Source organism: Eurosta solidaginis, chromosome 2 (genome assembly GCF_040869045.1).
Source record: "Eurosta solidaginis isolate ZX-2024a chromosome 2, ASM4086904v1, whole genome shotgun sequence".
Classification (NCBI taxonomy): Eukaryota; Metazoa; Arthropoda; class Insecta; order Diptera; family Tephritidae; genus Eurosta; species Eurosta solidaginis.
Window position 1 is genome coordinate 57,437,641 of NC_090320.1, and position 21,812 is coordinate 57,459,452.

General features: G+C 38.6%; 1 protein-coding gene across 5 annotated transcripts in view; it reads left to right on the top strand.

The window, feature by feature from the left end:
* Nucleotides 1-21,812, top strand: part of Ufd4 (ubiquitin fusion-degradation 4-like) — a 153,421-nt gene that overhangs the window by 66,944 nt on the left and 64,665 nt on the right. For 3 of the 5 annotated variants that reach the window (XM_067765475.1, XM_067765474.1, XM_067765476.1), the window contains 4 exons: nt 40-1,804; nt 8,888-9,173; nt 19,747-19,965; nt 20,397-20,432. In XM_067765475.1, the coding sequence (XP_067621576.1) occupies nt 40-1,804; nt 8,888-9,173; nt 19,747-19,965; nt 20,397-20,432 (2,306 nt within the window). The remainder of the gene's footprint in view (nt 1-39; nt 1,805-8,887; nt 9,174-19,746; nt 19,966-20,396; nt 20,433-21,812) is intronic. The other 2 variants (XM_067765477.1, XM_067765478.1) reach the window with 1 other exon arrangement.

The window sequence follows — 21,812 nt, forward strand, 5'->3', positions numbered from 1 at the left end:
CATTTACTAAATATTATTCTTTTATAATTCATGCAATAGTTGCCCACCACGCACATTCTTACCAGCACTTTGTAAAATATTTCTGGATGATCTTGCACCAGAAAATGTTCTTGAAGTAACAGCACGTGCTATAACCTACTATTTGGACGTATCAGCTGAATGTACACGACGTATTGTTGCTATCGATGGCGCTATTAAAGCAATTTGTAATCGTTTGGTTGTCGCCGATTTATCTTCACGCACATCACGCGATTTAGCCGAACAATGCATTAAAGTATTGGAATTGATTTGTACACGTGAAGCTGGCGCCGTATTTGATGGTGGCGGCTTAAATTGTGTGCTCACATTTATACGCGATTGCGGCTCACAAGTACATAAAGATACCTTACATTCTGCCATGGCAGTGGTGTCACGTCTCTGCACGAAAGTTGAGCCGAATGCGCCCTGTATTCAGAATTGTGTAGAGAGTCTAAGTACATTGTTGCAACATGAAGATCCGATGGTAGCAGATGGTGCATTAAAATGTTTTGCATCAGTTGCTGATCGTTATACGCGCAAGTGGGTTGATCCAGCCCCTTTGGCAGAGTACGGACTTGTCGAAGAACTTTTGAAACGTTTAGGAAATGCTGCTGGACCTACAGCAGCAACAACAACAGCTGTAAGTCCGGCTGGCGCAAATTCTGGTGGTGCTTCAACATCGGGCGGTACTAATACTGATAGTAGCGTTGTTGGTGGTCAAAATGAGATTGTAACTGCTGCATCTACAACAACAACTACCACTACACCAAGTAAACCAACGCAAACAAATGATCCTTCGAGGACATCACAATCAATTTCAACAACCATATCCTTGTTATCAACTTTGTGTCGTGGTTCATCATCAATTACACATGATTTATTACGTTCACAATTGCCAGATGCAATTGAACGCGCTTTAAAGGGTGATGAACGTTGCGTTTTAGATTGTATGCGTTTGGCCGATTTGCTTTTGTTATTGCTTTTTGAGGGGCGTCAAGCATTAAATCGTGTTGGCGGCACAACTGGCAACGCAGCAGGTCAATTAACATCACGTGTACGCCGTAATGATTCTAGCGCGGAACGTACACATCGTCAGCTAATTGATTGCATAAGATCTAAGGATACCGAAGCTCTACAAGAGGCAATTGAATCGGGCGGCATTGATGTGAATTGTATGGATGATGTTGGTCAAACACTACTTAATTGGGCATCTGCATTTGGCACTCTTGAGATGGTAGAATATTTGTGTGAAAAAGGTGCTGATGTTAATAAAGGTCAGCGTAGCTCATCATTGCATTATGCTGCTTGCTTTGGACGTCCCAGCATAGCTAAAGTGCTACTCAAGTATGGCGCTTATCCAGATTTGCGCGATGAAGATGGAAAAACACCTTTAGATAAGGCACGCGAACGTAGTGATGATGGTCATCGCGAAGTTGCAGCTATTCTACAATCACCTGGTGAATGGATGGCGGCTGGTAATTTGTCAGGCAATAAAGATGGTACTGATGAGAGTGGTACATTAGAGCCGCGTGGTGATCCGGAAATGGCACCCGTTTATCTGAAATTATTTTTGCCTGTCTTCTGTCGTACATTTCAAGGCACAATGTTGGGTAGTGTACGACGTGCAAGTCTTGGTCTGATTAAGAAAATGGTGCAATATGCACAATCTGGCGTACTGAAAGGTTTATGTGAGCCGCAATTGGATGTAGTTACGCTCACAGGCGGGAATGCACAAAATTTAGGCACCTTATTGGTGGAAGTCGTAGCCAGTGTTTTGGATAATGAGGTAAGCACAGAAAGTAGTAAATGTTAAATTAATTATATAACTAATTTACTACGCTTTTGCGGTATAAAAACTGTGGGGATACCTAAAATAAGCCACTACAAAGGTATCATTCAAATCAATTCGTTGTTGTTGTTGTATTAACGATAAGGACACCCCCAAGTTTTCGGGGAGTGTTATCGATGTTGATGGTCCTTTGCCAGATATAGATCCGGTACGTTCCGGTAAGAAAGCACCATTAAGGTACTATATACTATGGCCACATTAAACCTTCAGGCCATCCCTCCCTCCCCACCCTCAAGTTCCATGAGGAGCTTGTGGTCGCCAGATCCTAGTCTGTTAGTGAAACAGGATTCGCCGCGGATAGGTGAGGTTGACGATTGGGTTTGGAGAAGCTACATATATATTGCGCTGGCAACCTGATGGGTTGCGCTACACAGCCCCTTGAATCTGGTATTTTAGTCGCCTCTTACGACAGGCATACCTACCGCGGGTATATTCTGACCCCTAACCCGCTGGGGTGTAGTGTCACTACATTTTTTATCTCAAAGGTTTATGTAGGCCGAGTTGAAAACTAAATAATATTACTACCGAGTATGTCTTGGTTGAAGTTTTCATTGCATACTTATGAAAAGCTGATTGTTTACAAGTAACGATGGGATGAAATTACGTGAATTCATTTTTCGTGCCTTAAGACATGTATGTTCACACTTTACTTATAGTTTTTGTACTTTTTTCGTACGGAATGAGAATAGATGGAGTAAAATGTAAGCAAATAAGGTGTTCATACAGCACTTCTTGAAGTTTTATATAAAAATGAAGTACGCTGAGTCAGTGAGGTCAGCAGCTAATTTGCGATAACAGTCGCCAATTGGGAGCACCAAGCGAGGTAAAATTTTCATCCAACTGTCTCTCCCAACTCAGTGAAGGTTTCTTCTTTTCCCTTGTTTTTAAACTGCGGTTACTTTCTTTCTTGGCCGGAGCGTATTCGTCCATCCGCATAACGTGACCAGGCTAGCGAAGCTTTTTTTATTATTCGCTGAACTATCGTCATATCTGCGAAAAGCTCATAGCTCAACATTATACCTCCTTCGATACTCGGCATCGACATCACGAACAGGACTATAAATCTTCCGGAGAACTTTCCTCTCGAATACTCCAAGATCCATCTCATCTTTTCTCGACACCTTCCATGATTCCGAGACATACATCAGGACAGGTATGATGTGTGACTTGTAGAGACAGACTTTTGTTCGTCGAGAGAGGACTTTACTTTTCAGTTGCCTAAAGAAGCACTTGTTGGCAAGAGTTATTGACCGTTTGATTTATAGGCCGACATTGTTTTTGCTTTTAATGCTGCTTCCCAAATAGACGAAATTCTTCACAGTCTTGAACTTATATCCGTCAATAGTGAGGTGGCTACAAAATCCACGATGACAGCAAGTACTTCGCCTTGTCCTCATTTACCGCAATACCCACTTTTTGCTTCTTTATCTTATACCAGCTCTTCGGCTCTATGTTTGAACAACTAGGCGGGTATCCCATCATCACTTGGCACCTTGTGATTTTTTAGCCGGGATATTGCCATTCTCACTTCGCTATAGTTGAATGCCGGAGCGTGTTTTTCATCACCGGCGATCGGGGTATCGGGTTCATCTTCCCCCACACTCTTTACGTCAGTTACTAGGTCGCCATTTTCGCTCCTGCAGGAATCTGCCGCGTTCTTGAAACCTTCCGTCATTAAAAGAGCATGAAATATGTATGGTAAACTGAAAATAATATTTTTCTGCGATAAATATCCGGGGAAATAGAGTCAGCTTTTCTTCCAGAATGTGGTGTGCTAATGGGAACATTAAATCCTACACGTTTTAGGTGGACTCTCATGTGCATCTGATAAGGCAGATAACTTTTTTGCTGAGAAATATTCCATGGGAGAAACATAACACTGGACCACGAATTTCAACTTTTTCTTTACCAGAAACGCCGTTATGAAATTCGTATGTAAAATCACCCCCTGATTTCGAAAATTGAGTTCATTTTTGATTCTATGGTACCGTTTTTGAGTTATTTGCAATTTACCGTTATTCGAAAAAACCAAAAAGATGGCTCCCTTTAATTACGTATATCTCACGAACGGGTCAAGCAATTGCTCAACCATATAGTTTTCGAGATATTAGCTCATCATTTCAGATTTTTGTTTTTTTTTTATGAAAAAATATGAAAAAAATTACTTTTTGCGAGGGCAGCATTCCAAAACCACAACTTTTTTTCCAAATATTTTTTATTTACGTAAAGCTCTGTTTAATTAGAAAAAATATAAGCTATCATCGAAGAAAATCGATGCAAAACTACGTAAATTATAAGCGATCAAATAAAAATACCCAGGTTGCGCAACTCAATGTATGTATACATACATATATTAAAGGTATAAAGTGCAAATGGGATATTATCCGGATAAACGAATAACACCATAACAATGATAATATTTTTTCTTTAAATAAATCAAATAGTACTTTTAATACTTGAATTGTTTTATAGTAGGTAGAGTGGTTGCATCGAAAGGAAGAGTGGTTGGGTTCGAAAGCTGCTGTAGGCATGTAGTTATAAACATGTATTTCCGTCACTTATGGGTAAGTATGCAGGTAGATTTTCAAAATTATAAGACACAGACAATTTTTAAAGCCTACATCTAAAGCAGGTAGTATTTTCTTTTCCCGGCTTCGTATAAAAAGGAAACTTTCTGTCTAGGTAAGATTTGATTTTTTAAATTTTATTCTTGTTCCGAGTATAAATATGAGTTAATGCGCCTTGAAACTTCATAACATCTGCAAGGCTCGCCGGAGATAGTTCAGTTCATAAGTCAAATTTCAAAACCGTGATTTAGTAAAAAAAATAAAATGAGTAAAAGGACGCGAGAATTTGAGTGTAATAACGATCCAGATATGTTCTGTTTCATGTGTGGCCAATATACTATCATAAGGCGACGACGAGTGTTCTCAGATCATATCAAAACTTTATACTCCAAGTATTTTGGCATTGAGCCTAAAAATTCTGAAAAACCATGGACACCGAACACTTTGTGTACATCGTGTCGAGTAGAATTGATTCAGTCGGAATCCAGACAAATAAAATTTGATACACCAATGATATGGAGAGAACCTACTTGCCATTCAATAGAGTGTTATATTTGTCAAACAAAAGTACTTGGCGTTGGAAGATCAAGAAGAGTAACCTATGCCAGCGTACCTACAGTGACATTACCAGTACTACATTCAACGGCAGTTGCGGATCCAGTTCCATTGTCAACAGTAACATCTGAGTGCGGGGAATCAAGTTGTACTGAATTTCGCATGGGAAAGGAGAGAAACGTTCTATCACAAGCACAACTTAATGATTGGATAAGAGATTTGGAACTATCCAAGGAAAAGGCCGAGATCCACACTTCTCGTATGCAACAATTTAAATTTGTATCATCCGATGTTAAGGTGATATATTGTAGAACTCGTCACGAACCATTTTCCAAACACTATACCAAGAAAGACAGTATATGCTACTGCAACGACATTCCTGGTTTATTCAAAGAGTTTGGTCAAACATATGATTCAAAAGAGTGGCGATTGTTCATAGACAGCAATAAACTGAGTTTAAAGGCTGTATTATTGCATATTGGTAACAAAAAGCCTTCTATCCCGCTAGCACATGCAGTAAATATAAAGGAAACCTACGAGGAAATGCAAAAACTACTCAAATTTATCAAATATGAAGAGCATGGTCTACAAAGTGGCTACACCAAGCACTGCTGCTTCCTCTGCAAGTGGGATAGCCGAGCTCGTAAGGACCACTACGTCAGAAAGGATTGGCCGGAAAGAGTCGAGTTTACCGTTGGTGTGGATAACATCAAATACACCCCTCTTGTCAAGAAAGAGAAAATCATACTTCCACCCTTACACATCAAGCTCGGACTCATTAAAAACTTTGTTAAGGCTTTGGACAAAGAAGGCGAAGCATTCGACTATTTGAAAACAATTTTTCCAGATATTTCTCAAGCCAAGATACAGGAAGGTATTTTTGTCGGACCACAAATAAAAATGATGATCAACAATAATCAATTCAAAGGACTACTCTCATCAATCCTTTGAAAACGTCGTTGTTTCTTTTCTCGGTAGACACAAAAGCCCTAACTACGAGCAGATAGTGAACGACTTAATCAATAATTATGCGAAAATGGGTAAATATTAAAGGCTTATTAAAATTAATTTCCCAAAATTCTATAACTTGTTTACCTAACTAATATTTTCTTTCCAGGCGTAAATATGTCGTTAAAAATTCACTTTCTGCACTCACATTTGAGCTTTTTTCCGCCAAATGTTGGCGACGAAAGTGACGAACATGGCGAAAGGTTTCATCAGCAAATGAAATTAATTGAAAATCGATATCAAGGATTCTGGGACGTCGCAATGATGGGTGATTACTGCTGGTTTCTCATAAGAGAAACCGATCCTAAACTGAATAAGCGTCAAAGTCGAACACATAATTATTTCGACTACATAGTAAAAAAAAATTAAGATAAAGATTGTTAGAATATAGTACAAACATAAATAAATCTAAAAAAAAAAGTTAAAAATATGGGTAATTTCATTCATAAATTGAACTTTTAACTAAATAGAAACAGAGCATAGCTAGATATTTCACTCTTCTTTATACCATACATACGTTTTGAGGTATACGTTGAAATTGCGCAACCTGGGTATTTTTATTTGATCGCTTATAACTTACGTAGTTTTGCATCGATTTTGTTCGATGATAGCTTACCTTTTTTCTAATTAAACAGAGATTTACGTAAATAAAAAATATTTGGAAAAAAAGTTGTGGTTTTGGAATGCTGCCCTCGCAAAAAGTAATTTTTTCATATTTTTTCATAAAAAAAACAAAAATCTGAAATGATGAGCTAATATCTCGAAAACTATATGGTTGAGCAAAAAACAATGTATGATGCATTTATAGCAAATTTTATCGTCCTTCCGATTCTGTAAACTTATTAATTGCTTGACCTGTTCGTGAGATATACGTAATTAAAGGGAGTCATCTTTTTGGTTTTTTCGAATAACGGTAAATTGCAAATATCTCAAAAACGGTACCATAGAATCAAAAATGAACTCGATTTTCGAAATCAGGGGGTGGTTTTACATATGAATTTCATAACGGCGTCTCTGGTAAATTTTGGCCGTCGACCAGTGTAATCGAAGGATTTGCGAAGCCACCAAATCAATTTGATGTTAGTTGTTCGCCCGCTTTCAAAAAAGGAAGAACAAATATACTCGAAAAATTTAATTTTTACTCCGGCGTAGTCCATTACTCAGGTAACAGTTTTGAATACTCCGAACACTGGTAGCGAAATATGAGAGAAATGTAATAAATCGAAAAATTTCAAAAGCGCTACGTCATCAAACTTTTTTTTCAAATTCGATTACAAATGCAACAATTCCGGAATGCGGGATCTTGGTTCATTTGTTTATGGTATGGATCGTTAAGATTCGAAAGTAGGTACATACACTCCAAAGCCGAGCACTATTCTGGATTTCCTCAGGGATATGGGTTTGGTCGAGGTGCTGTGAAGATAATGAGAACACAAAAGACCTATAGATTGCAGTGTATGGCCTCACAACAGTTTATATTGTAACGAATTTAGTGAAATTCCACTTATTCCAAACCTTCTGTTAACGTTCGAATCACTACTCTGTTGAATAAATAACTGCAATATTCAATAATGCAAAATGGTCTTTATTAGACTACTTTGAGAGTACTTCACAATAACACTTATACTTCACAACCAATAGCGTGCTTAAATCAAACTGCTTAGTCATGCCTCAGCTTGCGCTGTTTTTATACTTTCGGTTTTCTCGTTCACCTATTTCTCCTAAGGTCTAGTAATTTCGTGAACCTCATGCTTGGTTACCAGCCATCTACATTTATATTTGTAGTTGTAGCCATATGCGTCTGTATATGTGAGTACTACTTCGGCTGATGGTGACATGCGTTTGTGAGTATATCTCTGCCGCCTTGTATGTACATGTGTAAATGATGATTGATTTGTTTACGTACATACGAGTGGCTGCTTAGTATCGCCTTAAGGATGCTAGTATCACGTAGTGGAGTTAATATTCGTCACAATCATATATATTATTTTTAGTTGCTGTTTTATGTACGGGTCCCTTTTTCGCTCTTATTTCGAACCAAAATCTATAAATAAAGTTTTGGTTGCAAAGATGGAGATTCGGGCTATTAGTGAGCTTTGGGAAATTTTGGTCGTAGTCCTTTTGTTTAGCTATATTTTATTAAAATAATTTGTAAAAAATAAACGATTGTGAGCTCACAAAGAAATCTATTTGTACTATGGCATTATTGTGAATATTTGCACTGCATTACCGGCAGTTGCTACCATACTAGCGCAAGCTGTAAGTTTTAATTGATTGACAGAACAGCTGATTTCTGTTGATATTTGATAAGAGATTTTTATATTGGTTGCGCAAGATGCGCACGGGTTCGGCTCGTATTTATTAATTAGCTTAATGCTATTCACAGATGTGTTTCGTCGCACCAAAATTAATAACAAATAGTAAAGTAAATAACTGCTTATGTCCGGGATTCAAGGGGTTGTGTAGCGCAATATATAGCTTCTCCAACCCAATTGTCAACCTCACCTTCGAGCGGCGAATCCCGTTTCACTAACGGACGAGGCTCTGGCGACCCCAAGCTCCTCATGGAAGTTGGGGGTGGGGAGGGAGGGATGGCCTGAAGGTTCAATGTGGCCATATAAATCGTTCCCGAGATGGTCGGGCCAGCACATTAATGGTGCTGTGTTACCGGAGCGTATCGGATCTGTATCCAACAAAGGACCATCACATCGATAACACTCCCCAAAGCCTTCGGGGAGTAACCTAATCGCTACAACAACAACAACAACAACAACTGATTATGTCCATAATAGTTTAGTTTTAAACTCACTTAATATTTGTATTAATTTCGCAAACTCCCATTGTGTATATTAATAAATATTTTTATTATTATTTTTTTTTTCCTGCTTAGGATGACGATGATGGACATCTAGTAGTGCTCACCATAATAGAGGAATTAATGAGTAAAACACAAGATGAATTTTTAGATCATTTTGCACGCCTTGGTGTATTCTCAAAAGTCCAAGCTTTAATGGAACCAGAAAATGAAGCTATTGATAGCGCAACAGTTAATACAGTTCACTTAACATCCAATGCAATTACTGCTACAAGTGTAGATGATCAACAGCTACAAAGCGGCAGCAGTGGCATATCTACTACAACACAATTACAACAACAAAATGCGTCATTAGCAACAGGTACTTGATTTCTGTAACTGAATTGTGCATTGTGGATAAACAAGTGCGGATTTTTGTCATATCTTCCTCAATTTATCAGATTGAAGCTTCAAACTTCACCATATGCTTTCGCATATTGTTTTCTGAAAAAATGGATGAGATCGGTCGTATATATAGCATTTATCTCCGACAACCGATTGTTCAGATAAGAAGCTTTTCGTAATTACTGTCCCATTTTAACAGCTAAAGGCTTAAAATTTCAGCGAATGCTTACGTACATTCATATATAGCATATATTGTTGTCTGAAAAAATCATAGAGATCGGTCGTATGTATTGTAACGAATTTAGGGAAACTCCGCTTATTTTACACCTTCTGCAAACGTTCGAATCGCTAAATTGTCGAATAAATAACTCCAATATTCAGTAATGCAAAATGGTCTTTATTCGATTACTTGGGAGTAGTACAAATATACTTCCCAAATATACTTCACTTCGCAACTGATAGCGTGTTTAAATCAAACTGATTAGTCATGCCTCAGCTTGCGCTGCTTTTATACTCTCGGTTTCCTCGTTCACCCATTTCTCATAAGGTCTAGTAATTTCGCGAACTTCATGCTTGGTTACCAGTCATATACATGTATATTTGTAGTTTGTAGCCATATGCGGTGAATATGTGAGTATTACTTCGGCTGGTTATTACGGGTGTTTGTGAGTATCTCTCCGTTGCCTTGTATGTATGTGTGTAAATGATGATTGATTTGTTTACGTACATACGAATGGCTGCTTAGCATCGGCTTATGGATGGTAGTATCGCTTAGTGATACTAATATTCGCCGCAGTATGGTATGTATCCCATACAACCTATTGTTCAGATAAGTTAGAGTTGCTTAGCTGATTGCGTAGTCGATTTACTTAGTTCCTTTTATCTAAAATGTTTTTTTTTTTTTTTAATTTAACATCAGTTTATTTCGAAAATGCATAGTTTATTCAACCCGCCTACATGCAGTTATCAAGTGACTAACGTGCCTAAAAGTAGACTTTAAATTTGCGAGAAAATTTTGTATAGAGATAATTAAGAATTTGCATTTTGTATGGAAGATTGAGTTCGATTAGGGCTTTAATCTAGAAAACTTGACTAAATATTTCATTAAGCCTCTGTGTGAAATTGGCATTACACAGTTTAAAAAAGTGAGCTACACTTTCAAGGAATATATTTTCACTTTAAAATTTTTTTTATTGTTTTTTAAAGAAAAGAAGTTTTCGTGACAAAAAAGCGTATTGAATACAGCAGAAAAACATGATGTAAGCACTTTCAGGTAAAAATATCAGGAAAACCAGAACCATCTTGAAAATTCTGACACCGTACCAAACCAACTCCTCGCCGCCGATTTGGAATTGCTCCGCAGTCAACCCATCAGCGCTCGCGGCCTCGTTATTTTTTTTTATCTGTTTATTACTTTTATCACTTCGGGGGAACATTAATCCCATCATCATCGATTGCGTGCTCAGGTTCATCATCTTCCCTGGGTGTTTCATGTCTCTCTCTATTTAGGAGCACATAGAAGTGTTCCCTCCAAAATCTAATTACTCTCAGGACATCGCATACCAGGTGGCGACGTTCGTTTTTATATTAGTACGCCCAGTACTTTCAACTTTCCTTCTGTCGCCGAATTTTTCGATAAAATTTGTGGGCATTATTCTTGGTGTCTAGCTGCTCCAGCTCCTCGCACTCACGCCTTTCTGCTTCTGCTTGTTTCTTCCAGTAAAGTCGTCCCGCTTCCATTTTCAATTCGCGGTAGCGTTCACACACTTTTCTTGTCGCTTTCGCATTTACCATAGCCCTGTTGGCAGCGTACCAGCTGTTTTTCCGTAGTCGCCGGTAACCAATTTTATCCTCGACGGCAGTACGAAGTGCCTTAGAGGTTTGTGGGAGGGACGCAATAAATTAAACGGGGTTACACTGAAATGACAGCCCTTGGTCGGGAAAAATCCCGAATCGCTCCGGCACATAGAACCGGTTGCCTTGGGAAGCGTGCCTTAGAGATATACTCCCACTGCTCCTGCTTTCCGTGGGGTTGACATGTGCTCTCAGAGAGCAGCAATTCGAAATCATTTGCAGTCTGTTGCGATTTCGGTCTTTCGACGCCTAACTTTTCTTGTGTTCTTTGTTTTTTTGATTTTAGCTACGCAGAGGAGGCCGCGGTGGTGTGGGGCAACGTGCTCCGCCTACTAAGTAGAGGGTCCTGGGTTCAACTTCCGGGCAAAGTAACATCAAAATTCAGAAAAAAGTGTTTTCAATTAGGAAAAAGTGAAGTGATTTGGCAAACACTCCGAGTGCATTTCTATAATGAAAAGCTTCTCAGTGAAAATTCATCTGCCTTGCAGATGCCGTTCGGAGTCGGCATAAAACACGTGGGTCGCGGCCCGCCAATTCGTAGGAAAAATTAAAAGAACTCGTAAATCGGAAGAGAAGCTCGGCCCAAATCTCCTCGGAGATAAATAGCACCAAGTGTCGCCTCAGTCCATTAGGAAAGGCTTCATTGTGGAGGCGGAGCTTTCCGACCGTGGGCTAAAAATAACTTCCTTGCCCATCCGGACGTTAAAGTCGCCAAGCACGAAATTTATATCATCGCGGAGGCAGCGCTCGTATGTGCGTTCTAAGCGTTCATAAAATGCGTCTTTGACCTCATCGTCGTACTTGGATACGAAGTCTCTTTTCCACCACTAATCCAATGCCGAACCTGCGCCTATTTGCATCGTCCTTTGCAATCTTGGATGGTGGTGATGTCAGCTTTTGAATTCACGAGGACATCAACCATTTTTAAGCTGGGGAAAGTTGAGGAAAGTAAGGAGTGTTGGGTAGAATATATACATCTGTAGTGGATATATAAACGTGAAATCAGCAGGCCAGAAACGGGTTCATGGAAAAATTTCCGCGCGGACTTAGAATCCTGCAGCGAAACGACAAAACTATGGAAAGGGCTATTTAAGGGAGATACAGCCCAGGATCTGATAAAAAAGGACGAAGGGGAATGCTCACACAGTATTGAAGAGTCCCTTGAGCCGCTACATTTCCCATCAGGAGATGATGCTGAAGTATTGTGTAACAACGTCTTCACTCCAAATACGAAGCGCAGTACCAGGAAAAACTTTCGCCAAGTTGAAATCACCGGGTCTAGATGGGATATTCCTTACCATGTTGGCAGATGACAGGTGGAACTGTTGTTGAAAGGCTTAGAATAATATTTGAGGATTGCATAAAACTGAACCACGTCCTGCAATCTTGGAGAACGGCTCGAGTAATCTTCATACCGAGACTACAGGCCTATTAGTTTGACATCTTTTCTGCTCAACACCTTAGAGAGATTAATATATGTATATACATATAAAATCGAATATAAATGAATCTGTTGCCGCGCCTAAGTTTCGAAAGAGATCTTAAGGTCACAATGGGGCCGGGGGATTCGCGCAGTGGTGCGGCAATGGCAGATCATACAATACACCCCAGCGGGTTAGGGGATCAGAATATACCCGCGGTAGGTATGCCTGTCGTAAGAGGCGACTAAAATACCAGATTCAAAGGGCTGTGTAGCGCAACCTTTTAGGTTGCCAGCGCAATATATAGCTTCTCCAAACCCAATTGTCAACCTCACCTTCACTAACAGACGAGGTTCTGGCGACCCCAAGCTCCTCATGGAACTTGGGGGTAGGGAGGGAGGGAATGGCCTGAAGGTTTAATGTGGCCACATAAATCGTTCCCGAGATGGTCGGGCTAGCACCTTAATGGTGCTATGGTACCGGAGCGTACCGGATTTGTATCCGGCAAAGGACCATCACATCGATAACACTCCCCAAAGCCTTCGGGGAGCAACCTTATCGCTACAACAACAACAACAACATCATACAATACACGTGTATACCGATGGTTCCAAATAAACGGAAGGGGTCGCCTTTGCTGTTTACTGTGTCGATCCAGAAATAAGTAGATCCTACAGGCTCTCAGCTCACTGCAGTGTCTTTCAGCGAGAAATTAAGGCGACGATTAAGGCAATAACCACACACAATACTTCATCAAGAAGTGTATTGGAATGCAAAGGATTTTGTAGAACCTCCGTTCAGGACGGACCATACATCTTTATTGGGTTCGCAAGAGATAGGAGCTAATGAAAGAGCGATGAGTTGGCAGAGGAGGGTGCAGCAATCGATGGTGGACGTCCCAATCCGTTTGGGAGAAATTAAAAAGAGACAGGAGTTGGATATGATTTATCAAGCAGGAAAGATGTGGACAGAAGCGGGGGCTCATGAGCAAATTCTACGACATTAAACTTACAAAGTGGTTCATATCTCTAAAGAGACAAGACATTTGGCGTCACATGCTTATATGTTAGGCCTAGTCAGCAGCAGCGCGTTCTGTTTTCGCTTACTGCGCTCGCGAGGTCAATACTCCAGCTACTAGGTGGGCAGAGTTGCCAGAGCTCGAGGCAGCAATCGAGCTAGGTCATAGGAAACTTCTAGCACTCGCCAAGAGAACGAAGTTATTCTTTAACATAAGACCTGGTGCCTAGTTGGAAGTTTGTCGTTTAGCCGTTACAATAAATTCTGGTAACACTATGGACACATTCAGTCCATGTGAGGTCTTTATTGACCGGCCATTGCAGCCTAACCTAATTCTTTGATATGTGTTATATTAGTGCAGAAAATTTTTCTGTATATTGTTTAGTCGGCATTTTAACTTGTTGGGGTTTCTGAAAATTGCCAGAGGTACGGCTTTGAAGCAGCCAAAGCGTTTATGTAAATCCGCCCTTATGTATTGTTGGTTTACTAAAAGTCACGATTCTGAGTTGCACCCACACGCTGGTGTAGACTGATTATTAATGATGAGTTTCACATTTCACAATTAGTTTATGCTTAGTTCGAACTGTAACGATTTTTGGGGAATCATTATTATTCTACACCTTCTGCAAACGTTCGAATCGCTACATTGTTGAATAAATAACTCCAATATTCAGTAATGCAAAATGGTCTTTATTAGACTACTTTGAGAGTACTTCACAATAACACTTCACGTTGTTGTTGTTGTTGTTGTTGTTGTTGTGGTGGTAGCGATAAGGTTGCTCCCCGAAGGCTTTGGGAGTGTTATCGATGTGATGGTTTTTTGCCGGATAAAGATCCGGTACGCTCCGGTACCACAGCACAATTAAGGTGCTAGCCCGACCATCTCGGGAACGATTTATGTGGCCACATTAAACCTTCAGGCCATGCCCCCCTCCCCACCCCCCAAGTTCCATGAGGAGCTTGTGGTCGCCAGAGCCTCGTCTGTTAGTGAAACAGGATTCGCCGGTGATAGGTGAGGTTGAAAATTGGGTTCGGAGAAGCTATATATTGCGCTGGCAACCTGAAGGGTTGCGTTACACAACCCCTTGAATCTGGTATTTTAGTCGCCTCTTACGACAGGCATATCTACCGCGGGTATATTCTGATCCCCTAACCCAACTGATAGCGTGTTTAAATCAAACTGATTACTGACTACTCAGCTTGCGCTGCTTTTATACTCTCCGTTGCTTCATTCGTATATTTCTACTAAAGGCTGAACGTTTCGCCTTCTAGAACTGTTGTATCTCCTGCTTGGTAATTAAGCTACATATATGCTTGTGTATGTGTGAGTAACAACTTCGGCTGATGACTACATCTGTGTGTGAGTTATCTCTTCGTTACCTTGTATGTATGTGTAAAAATGATGATTGATTTGTTCATGTACACAAGAGTGGCAGCTTGTTTTATTGTTGTTGTGCCTTTATTTACTAATATTGATGCTAATATAAGATTGACGCCGCCTTGTTCGGACGTGTTCTCAATTTGCTCCGTATATTTATCTAACCTAATGAGTTTGTAGTGTTTAAATCGTGTTAATGCACATTTATTTGTCTTTTGGATAATCGTTAACATGATAAAACAATAAGGCTGGTATTTCAATACGATAAATCAATATATCTTTAAATATTCCGAATTCCGTGCATTGAAGTTAAATTACCAAAAAGTGTAGCTAACAGGCTGACATGCCGTGCAGTTTCGGACATAAGGTGAATCGTGGGAAGCCGACGGTGCAGTGCAGTCTGTGTAAAGAGATTTTTCACCTTGAGTGTGTTGGTTTGTTGCAGAGTGACCTGGACTTTTTGCTGGCTTCTGACAAACCTTTTTTTTGTAAAACTTGCTCTGCTGAGAGGCGCTTATCTATGCACCAACAACCTCTGTCTGTTCTACCATCTGTTAATAATAATTGTGATGAAAGTGTTAGTGCAAACAAAAACAATCATCAATTAGCACTGCTAGCTGATGAACTTGCTGAAGTGAGACGCGAAAATGCTCGCATTCTGTCGAGTGTCAATGCACTTCATGACGAAAATAAATATTTAATGCAGAAATCGGATGATCTTACTGCTGAAATTTGTGTTCTGCGCTCTAAGTTGGAGAATAAAGACTCTGTTCTCTCAGCAATAACTTCTGAAATTAAAAATCTAAGTAACATTGTGGGTAAATTGTTAATACAGCCCATAATCAATGATTCTACTACTGAGAAAGCTGTGAGTGTCAAACCAACCAATTCAAGCACAACAAAGAATATGCAATTAAGAGAATTGGAATTAAATTTAAACAAAAACAACAACAGAACAAGTCATAATGCTTGTTTGCCTTCTCCCTCTGCAAATGCTGTACCTGCAGCTATATCCAATGCTGCGTTGGAAGGCTCTGCTACGACTACGCCTACGCCTCGCATACATGCAAACAAAAATGCAAAAGGCAAATCAAGTGAAGCTACCATCCCTAGCTTTGCCGCGGTCGCTGCGCCTCGCGATGCTGGGTTTAATCAATCTTCTGAGCGCCAAGTACCCCAGTGGGAAATCGTTGCGAAAAATAATCGCAGAAGGAGAAATAAGCCCATTGTTGTGGGTAATTCAAATAATAATGAATTAAAAGTTGTTCCCGTTTTTAAATATCTGCATATATCGTCATTCGCGCCAAGTGTTAAGGAAGCTGATATCTTGGCCTATGTCTATAGTCGTGCTAAAATTGAGACTAGTTTATTACTCTGTCATACTCTGGTGAAGAAAGATATTTCCCTTGACAAAGTTAGTAAAGTTAACTTCAAACTGGGTGTTTCTGAATGTTCCGTTGACAAGGTGCTTGATCCAGCTATATGGCCTGAATTTGGGAAAATTCGTCCATTCCGTTTTTTTCAACAAGAAGGTACATCGCTCCAGCAGCGATAACTAATCCCGTTAATGTAACTAATCCCGCTAGTGTAACTGATCCCAAGAAGTTGACCGCTCCCAAGAAGTTGAAAATATATTTTCAAAACGTTTCGGGGTTGAGAACTAAGTCTAAGCTGCTATTCGCATTGAGCTCAAACCTAGATTATGATATTTTCGTACTCGTTGAAACTTGGCTAAACGAGAGCTTTTACGACAGTGAATACTTTGATACTAATCTCTACAATGTGTTTCGGAAGGACCGTGATTATACTAAAACTGGTCATAGTAGAGGTGGAGGTGTTTTAATCACAGTCAAAAGGAAATACCGCTCCTCACTGGTTATGTTAGACAATAATGATACACTCTTGGATCAGCTATGTGTGTCAGTTAAAGGCGTTTCAAATATCACTATTTGTGCTTCGTACATACCTCCTTCTAGTGATGATGTGCTTTATAGAGCACATGTAGATAATATTCGGGACATTGCATTTAATCTTCATGATAATGACTGTATTTGTGTTCTTGGTGACTTCAATCTGGGAAATATTGATTGGTCCTATATTGATGATTGTAATCAGCTTTTTGCTAATAATGTCAGCAGCATATCCGAAATTTATTTGATAGATAATCTAATGAGTTGCGGTCTTACTCAGATAAATAGCTTTTCTAATCAACTATCTCGTATCTTAGACTTAATTTTTGTTAATGATAACGTAAATTATGCAATTTCTGAGTGCCTTGATCCTCTTTCCACTCCTGGTATTCACCATGTACCGTTAATTCTAAAGATAGAATTCTATGAGTTTAGTTCTATTTGTGCCGTTGATGAATATATCAGTTATCGCTTTAGAAATATGGATGCTTATATGGTAAATTTTGCAGTTGATTCCATTGACTGGATTACATTATTTTCCCATGTTGAAGTCTCCAACTGTTATGAAATTTTTAAGCATAAGATTAAGGAAATTTGCAAAGCACATATCCCTGTTCTTAAAAAATACAGATACAAAGTTCCTTGGCACACCAAAGAGCTGTTAAAACTTAAAAATTTGAGAAATAAATATTTCAAGAATTTCAAGCTGTCAAATTCTGTGACTCATAAAGAGATATATTTACGTTATTCAAAGCAATTTAATTTTTTGAACAAGGATCTTAAGCGTAGTTATATTCGTAAGTTTGAATCGGATATAAAATATATATTTCTAGCTCATTTTGGAGGTTGTCAACTCCAGAAAATCTTGCTCAAGTATTCCGTCTGTGGTTTATCTCAATGATGTTGTTGTTGTTGTTGTTGTTGTAGCGATACGGTTGCTCCCCGAAGGTTTAGGGAGTGATCGATGTGATGGTCCTTTGCCGTTTACAGATCCGGTACGCTCCGGTAACACAGCATCGTTAAGGTGCTGGCCCGACCATCTCGGGAACGATTTATATGGCCACATTAAACCTTCAGGCCAATCCGGTATTTTAGTCGCCTCTTACGACAGGCATACCTACCGCGGGTATATTCTAACCCCCTGACCCGCTGGGATTTATCTCAATGATGCTCAAGCCCAGTATACTGCTGAGGCTGCTAATCTCTTTGCCCAGTTCTTTAAGTCTAATTTCGAAGCTGACACTGACGTGAATGCGGAGTGTTTCACGAACATTGGTTCCCCAGTAAATCTTGGATCATTAACTTTAACGCTTGATGATGTTGAAGAAGGGATCCGACAGCTGAAGACATCTACAAATACTGATGTTGATGGGTTGTCATCATATCTTTTTAAAAGTTGTTCTGCATTCGCTGCCCCTCTGCTGCTTCTGTTCAATAAATCACTAGAGCGGGGTCAGTTCATTGATGCCTGGAAGGTAGGCCCTATTAATCCAGTATTTAAAAGTGGCAACAAGAATAATATTGCCAATTATAGACCAATCGCTAAGATATCCTCCGTATCAAAATTATTTGAGACTATTGTAAAAAAGAAGATTTATTTTGCAGTAAATAGGTTTATCTTCATTGAACAGCATGGTTTCGTAAAAGGTCGTTCAACGGTCACAAATCTGGCAGTGTTTTCAGAATATTGCATCTCAGCGTTTCAAAACCGACTTCAAGTTGATACTGTATACACAGACTTTTCAAAAGCTTTTGAGAAAGTAAGTCACAAAATTTTAATATTGAAACTTAGAGCTCTAGGATTTCACTCTACCCTTTTAAATTGGTTTGAATCCTATCTTTCGTGTCGTAAATGAAAGGTCGTTGGAGTTCCTCAGGGTAGCATATTGGGTCCACTCCTTTTCATTATCTTTATAAATGATATATCCAGTTGTTTCAAGTACACTAATTTTCTTTTGTATGCTGATGATTTAAAGTTGTATTCGTCAATTACAAGTAAGGAGGACGTGTCGAATCTCCAATATGATTTAGATAATGTCGCGATTTGGTGTAAACGAAATAAACTAAATTTAAATATTAAAAAATGCTCACATGTCTCCTACTCTAAGTCTCGCTGTCTTCTGCCTACATCTTACAATATTGATGGGCTTCCACTATCCACTTTAAGCGAAATTATTTATCTAGGTGTTGTATTCGATTCCAAATTTCTGTTTCACAGACATTTGAGCTACGTAATTGCAAAGGCATATTCAACACTTGCATTCATTAGACGTTTTGGCTCTCACTTTTCTGATCCCTACACTTTAAAATTGCTGTACACCTCGCTTGTACGTTCCAAATTAGAATACGCTGTTTTTATCTGGAGACCATACTATGATTGTCATATTAAGAGGCTTGAGCGAGTTCAAAAAGTGTTTGTCCGCTTTGCGTTGCGGTCATTAAACTTCAGAGACCCGATTCCCCCTTATAGGAGTCGTTGTTTGCTTATTAGCTTAAAGTCCTTAGATACTAGACGGTCCATTCTGTCCCTCACTTTTGTGTTCGACTTAATAAGTGGATTAATTGACTGTCCCTTCTTGCTTGAGAGAATACGTTTTAATATCCCGCAGAGGAGTTTACGGAATCACGATATTTTCTGGTTGGACTTTGTTAGAACTAATTACGCAACTAATGCTCCGATTTCTAGAGCTTTGAAAGAATTTAATTCGCTTATGAACCCTGGAAATCTTGATTTTTCCTCTACAAAGGAAGTATTTAAACAAAGATTAAATGAACTTTTTCTTAGCTAATTAGTTTTTAAGTTAAAATAATAATGGTTGTTATTTTTTTAGATGCTTTTTCTTCTTGTAATCTGTGAGAAAATTTTTTATATTTTCTAGATTAATATTGAAATAAATAAATATTCGCCACAGAACGATGCTAAGTTTTTAATTCGTTGCAATAACATATTTTTATTTTATTTTTTCACAGAAGATGCCATGGAAGATGCAAAAGAAATATTACAAGGCAAAGCTTATCATTGGCACGAATGGAGTATTTGTCGTGGACGCGATTGCTTGTATGTATGGTCAGATTCGGCAGCACTCGAGCTTTCAAATGGTTCGAATGGTTGGTTCCGTTTCATACTCGATGGCAAATTAGCTACAATGTACTCTAGCGGTAGCCCTGAAAATGGCAATGACAGTTCAGGTAATTGAAATATTACTACATTTAGAGGTAGAACAGATAAATTATTATTTTTTTAATTGTGCTACTTAATTAATTAAATGATGTTTGCCCAAAAAATGTGACTAGTAACCTTGAATTGTTTTGCATGGACCCAGTTAATTTATTTTCTAATATAAACAATACCTTTCAACTTTAATTTTAATTATTTACTGTTACCTACCGTTTTGCTTGAGTTTCTTCTCATACTTCGGATGACATACATCATACTTAACTACTCTCTAGACATTTCAAGCAAACTAGAATATTCAAATTTGTGGTAGAATTTTTCGTTTGCCTTAAGCTTTTTCCAGCTATATTGAAATTTAACAACTTCTTATATAACAATTAGGCTTTATACTATTATCATTTGATTTCAATTCATTAAAAAGAAAACACCTGTTTTTACGTCATAGGAAGGGGTCGTGGCATGGATTCAGTTACTAGTGAAGGTGAGAGAATTATATCTTACTTTTTTTAACTTTGTTAAGGCTCGTCATTTCATGTTTAGCTTAGTGTTTATTTGTATTTGATTTGATTTGAGTTTTGTTTGTTTTTGTCTTTTTGATGAATGGAACTCTTGCGCTATTCTTGTTATTTTACTTTTTAACTTATGTTGTCATAACTAATTAGTTTGCTTTGCATAGAAACTTACGAGCAATAACCTCTTTTCTTCAACTATTTATTAATTTGTTTAATCTAATATTTAATTTAGCAAATGTTGCATTTTTCATTAATGTTCATTAACAAGTAACGAAAAAATTGGTATTTAACTGCAAATATTTTTAATTTAATATTACAACACATTGGCTTAATGCACTAAATAGCTAGGCAAATGTATTTGTAAAACTGTAAGAGTCCTCGCCTAATTTCTATTGATTCATTACATCTTAATATATACTAGGGTGGGTCGATTTATTAACCGATATCGCGCCATCGATTTTTCGATAGGATTTAGGCTCAGGAAAAAAGTTCCACTACGCATACCCAAAAAAATAATTTTCGAGCCTGTTAAACTTGATTTTTTGACTTTACTAAAAAAAATTTCATTTGATTGTAAAATTTTCATGTATACCCTGTCCAACCCAAAAATGTGCGCTAAAAACGTTGGCGATAACAGTCTTTTTGTGTTTTTTTTAGCGGACTTTTTTGGGTCGGACAGGGTATACACGAAAATTTTACAATAAAATGAAAATTTTTTAGTAGGTCATGAAAAAAACCTTAAAAATCAAAGTCGAAAAAATGAATATTCACAGGCTCCAAAATTATTTTTGTGGGTATGCGTAGTGGAACTTTTTTTCCTGAGCCCAAATCTTATCGAAAAATCGATGGCGCGATATCGGTTAATAAATCGACCCACCCTAATATATATATATATATTTGTCACAAGCAATTATCGCCTAAGGCCCACTTGCAGAGCAGCAAGTTGTTGTTTTAGCTCAGAGCTAATTTAAAGAAGAAAGGACGGGACTGTCTACGGCTTTGCCGAAGATTTCATATCTTTCATGAAGCGGGCAGTGTCTAGTTTTTTTGTTATTTAAGTGGACTGGGTGTTATTTTAGAGAAAGAGGTCGCAATGCACCTGTTACACCTTGTATTTATTCATTGGGGCGAGCACTGTGGGCTCTAAGGTATTGGCTGCGGGTTGAGCCACCTTATTTTGCTTTGAAAACCCCCCGCTTTGGGATAAAAAACTTAAACTGTGTCTTTAGAATATTTCACTAACCAGTTGAGAATTACAAGCGCACTCAATGGCTAATGAAACAAACGAAAGAAAAATGTTGATAGTTTAAGTCACTTAAACAGGCTGAATAATGTTGTTGTAGCAGTGG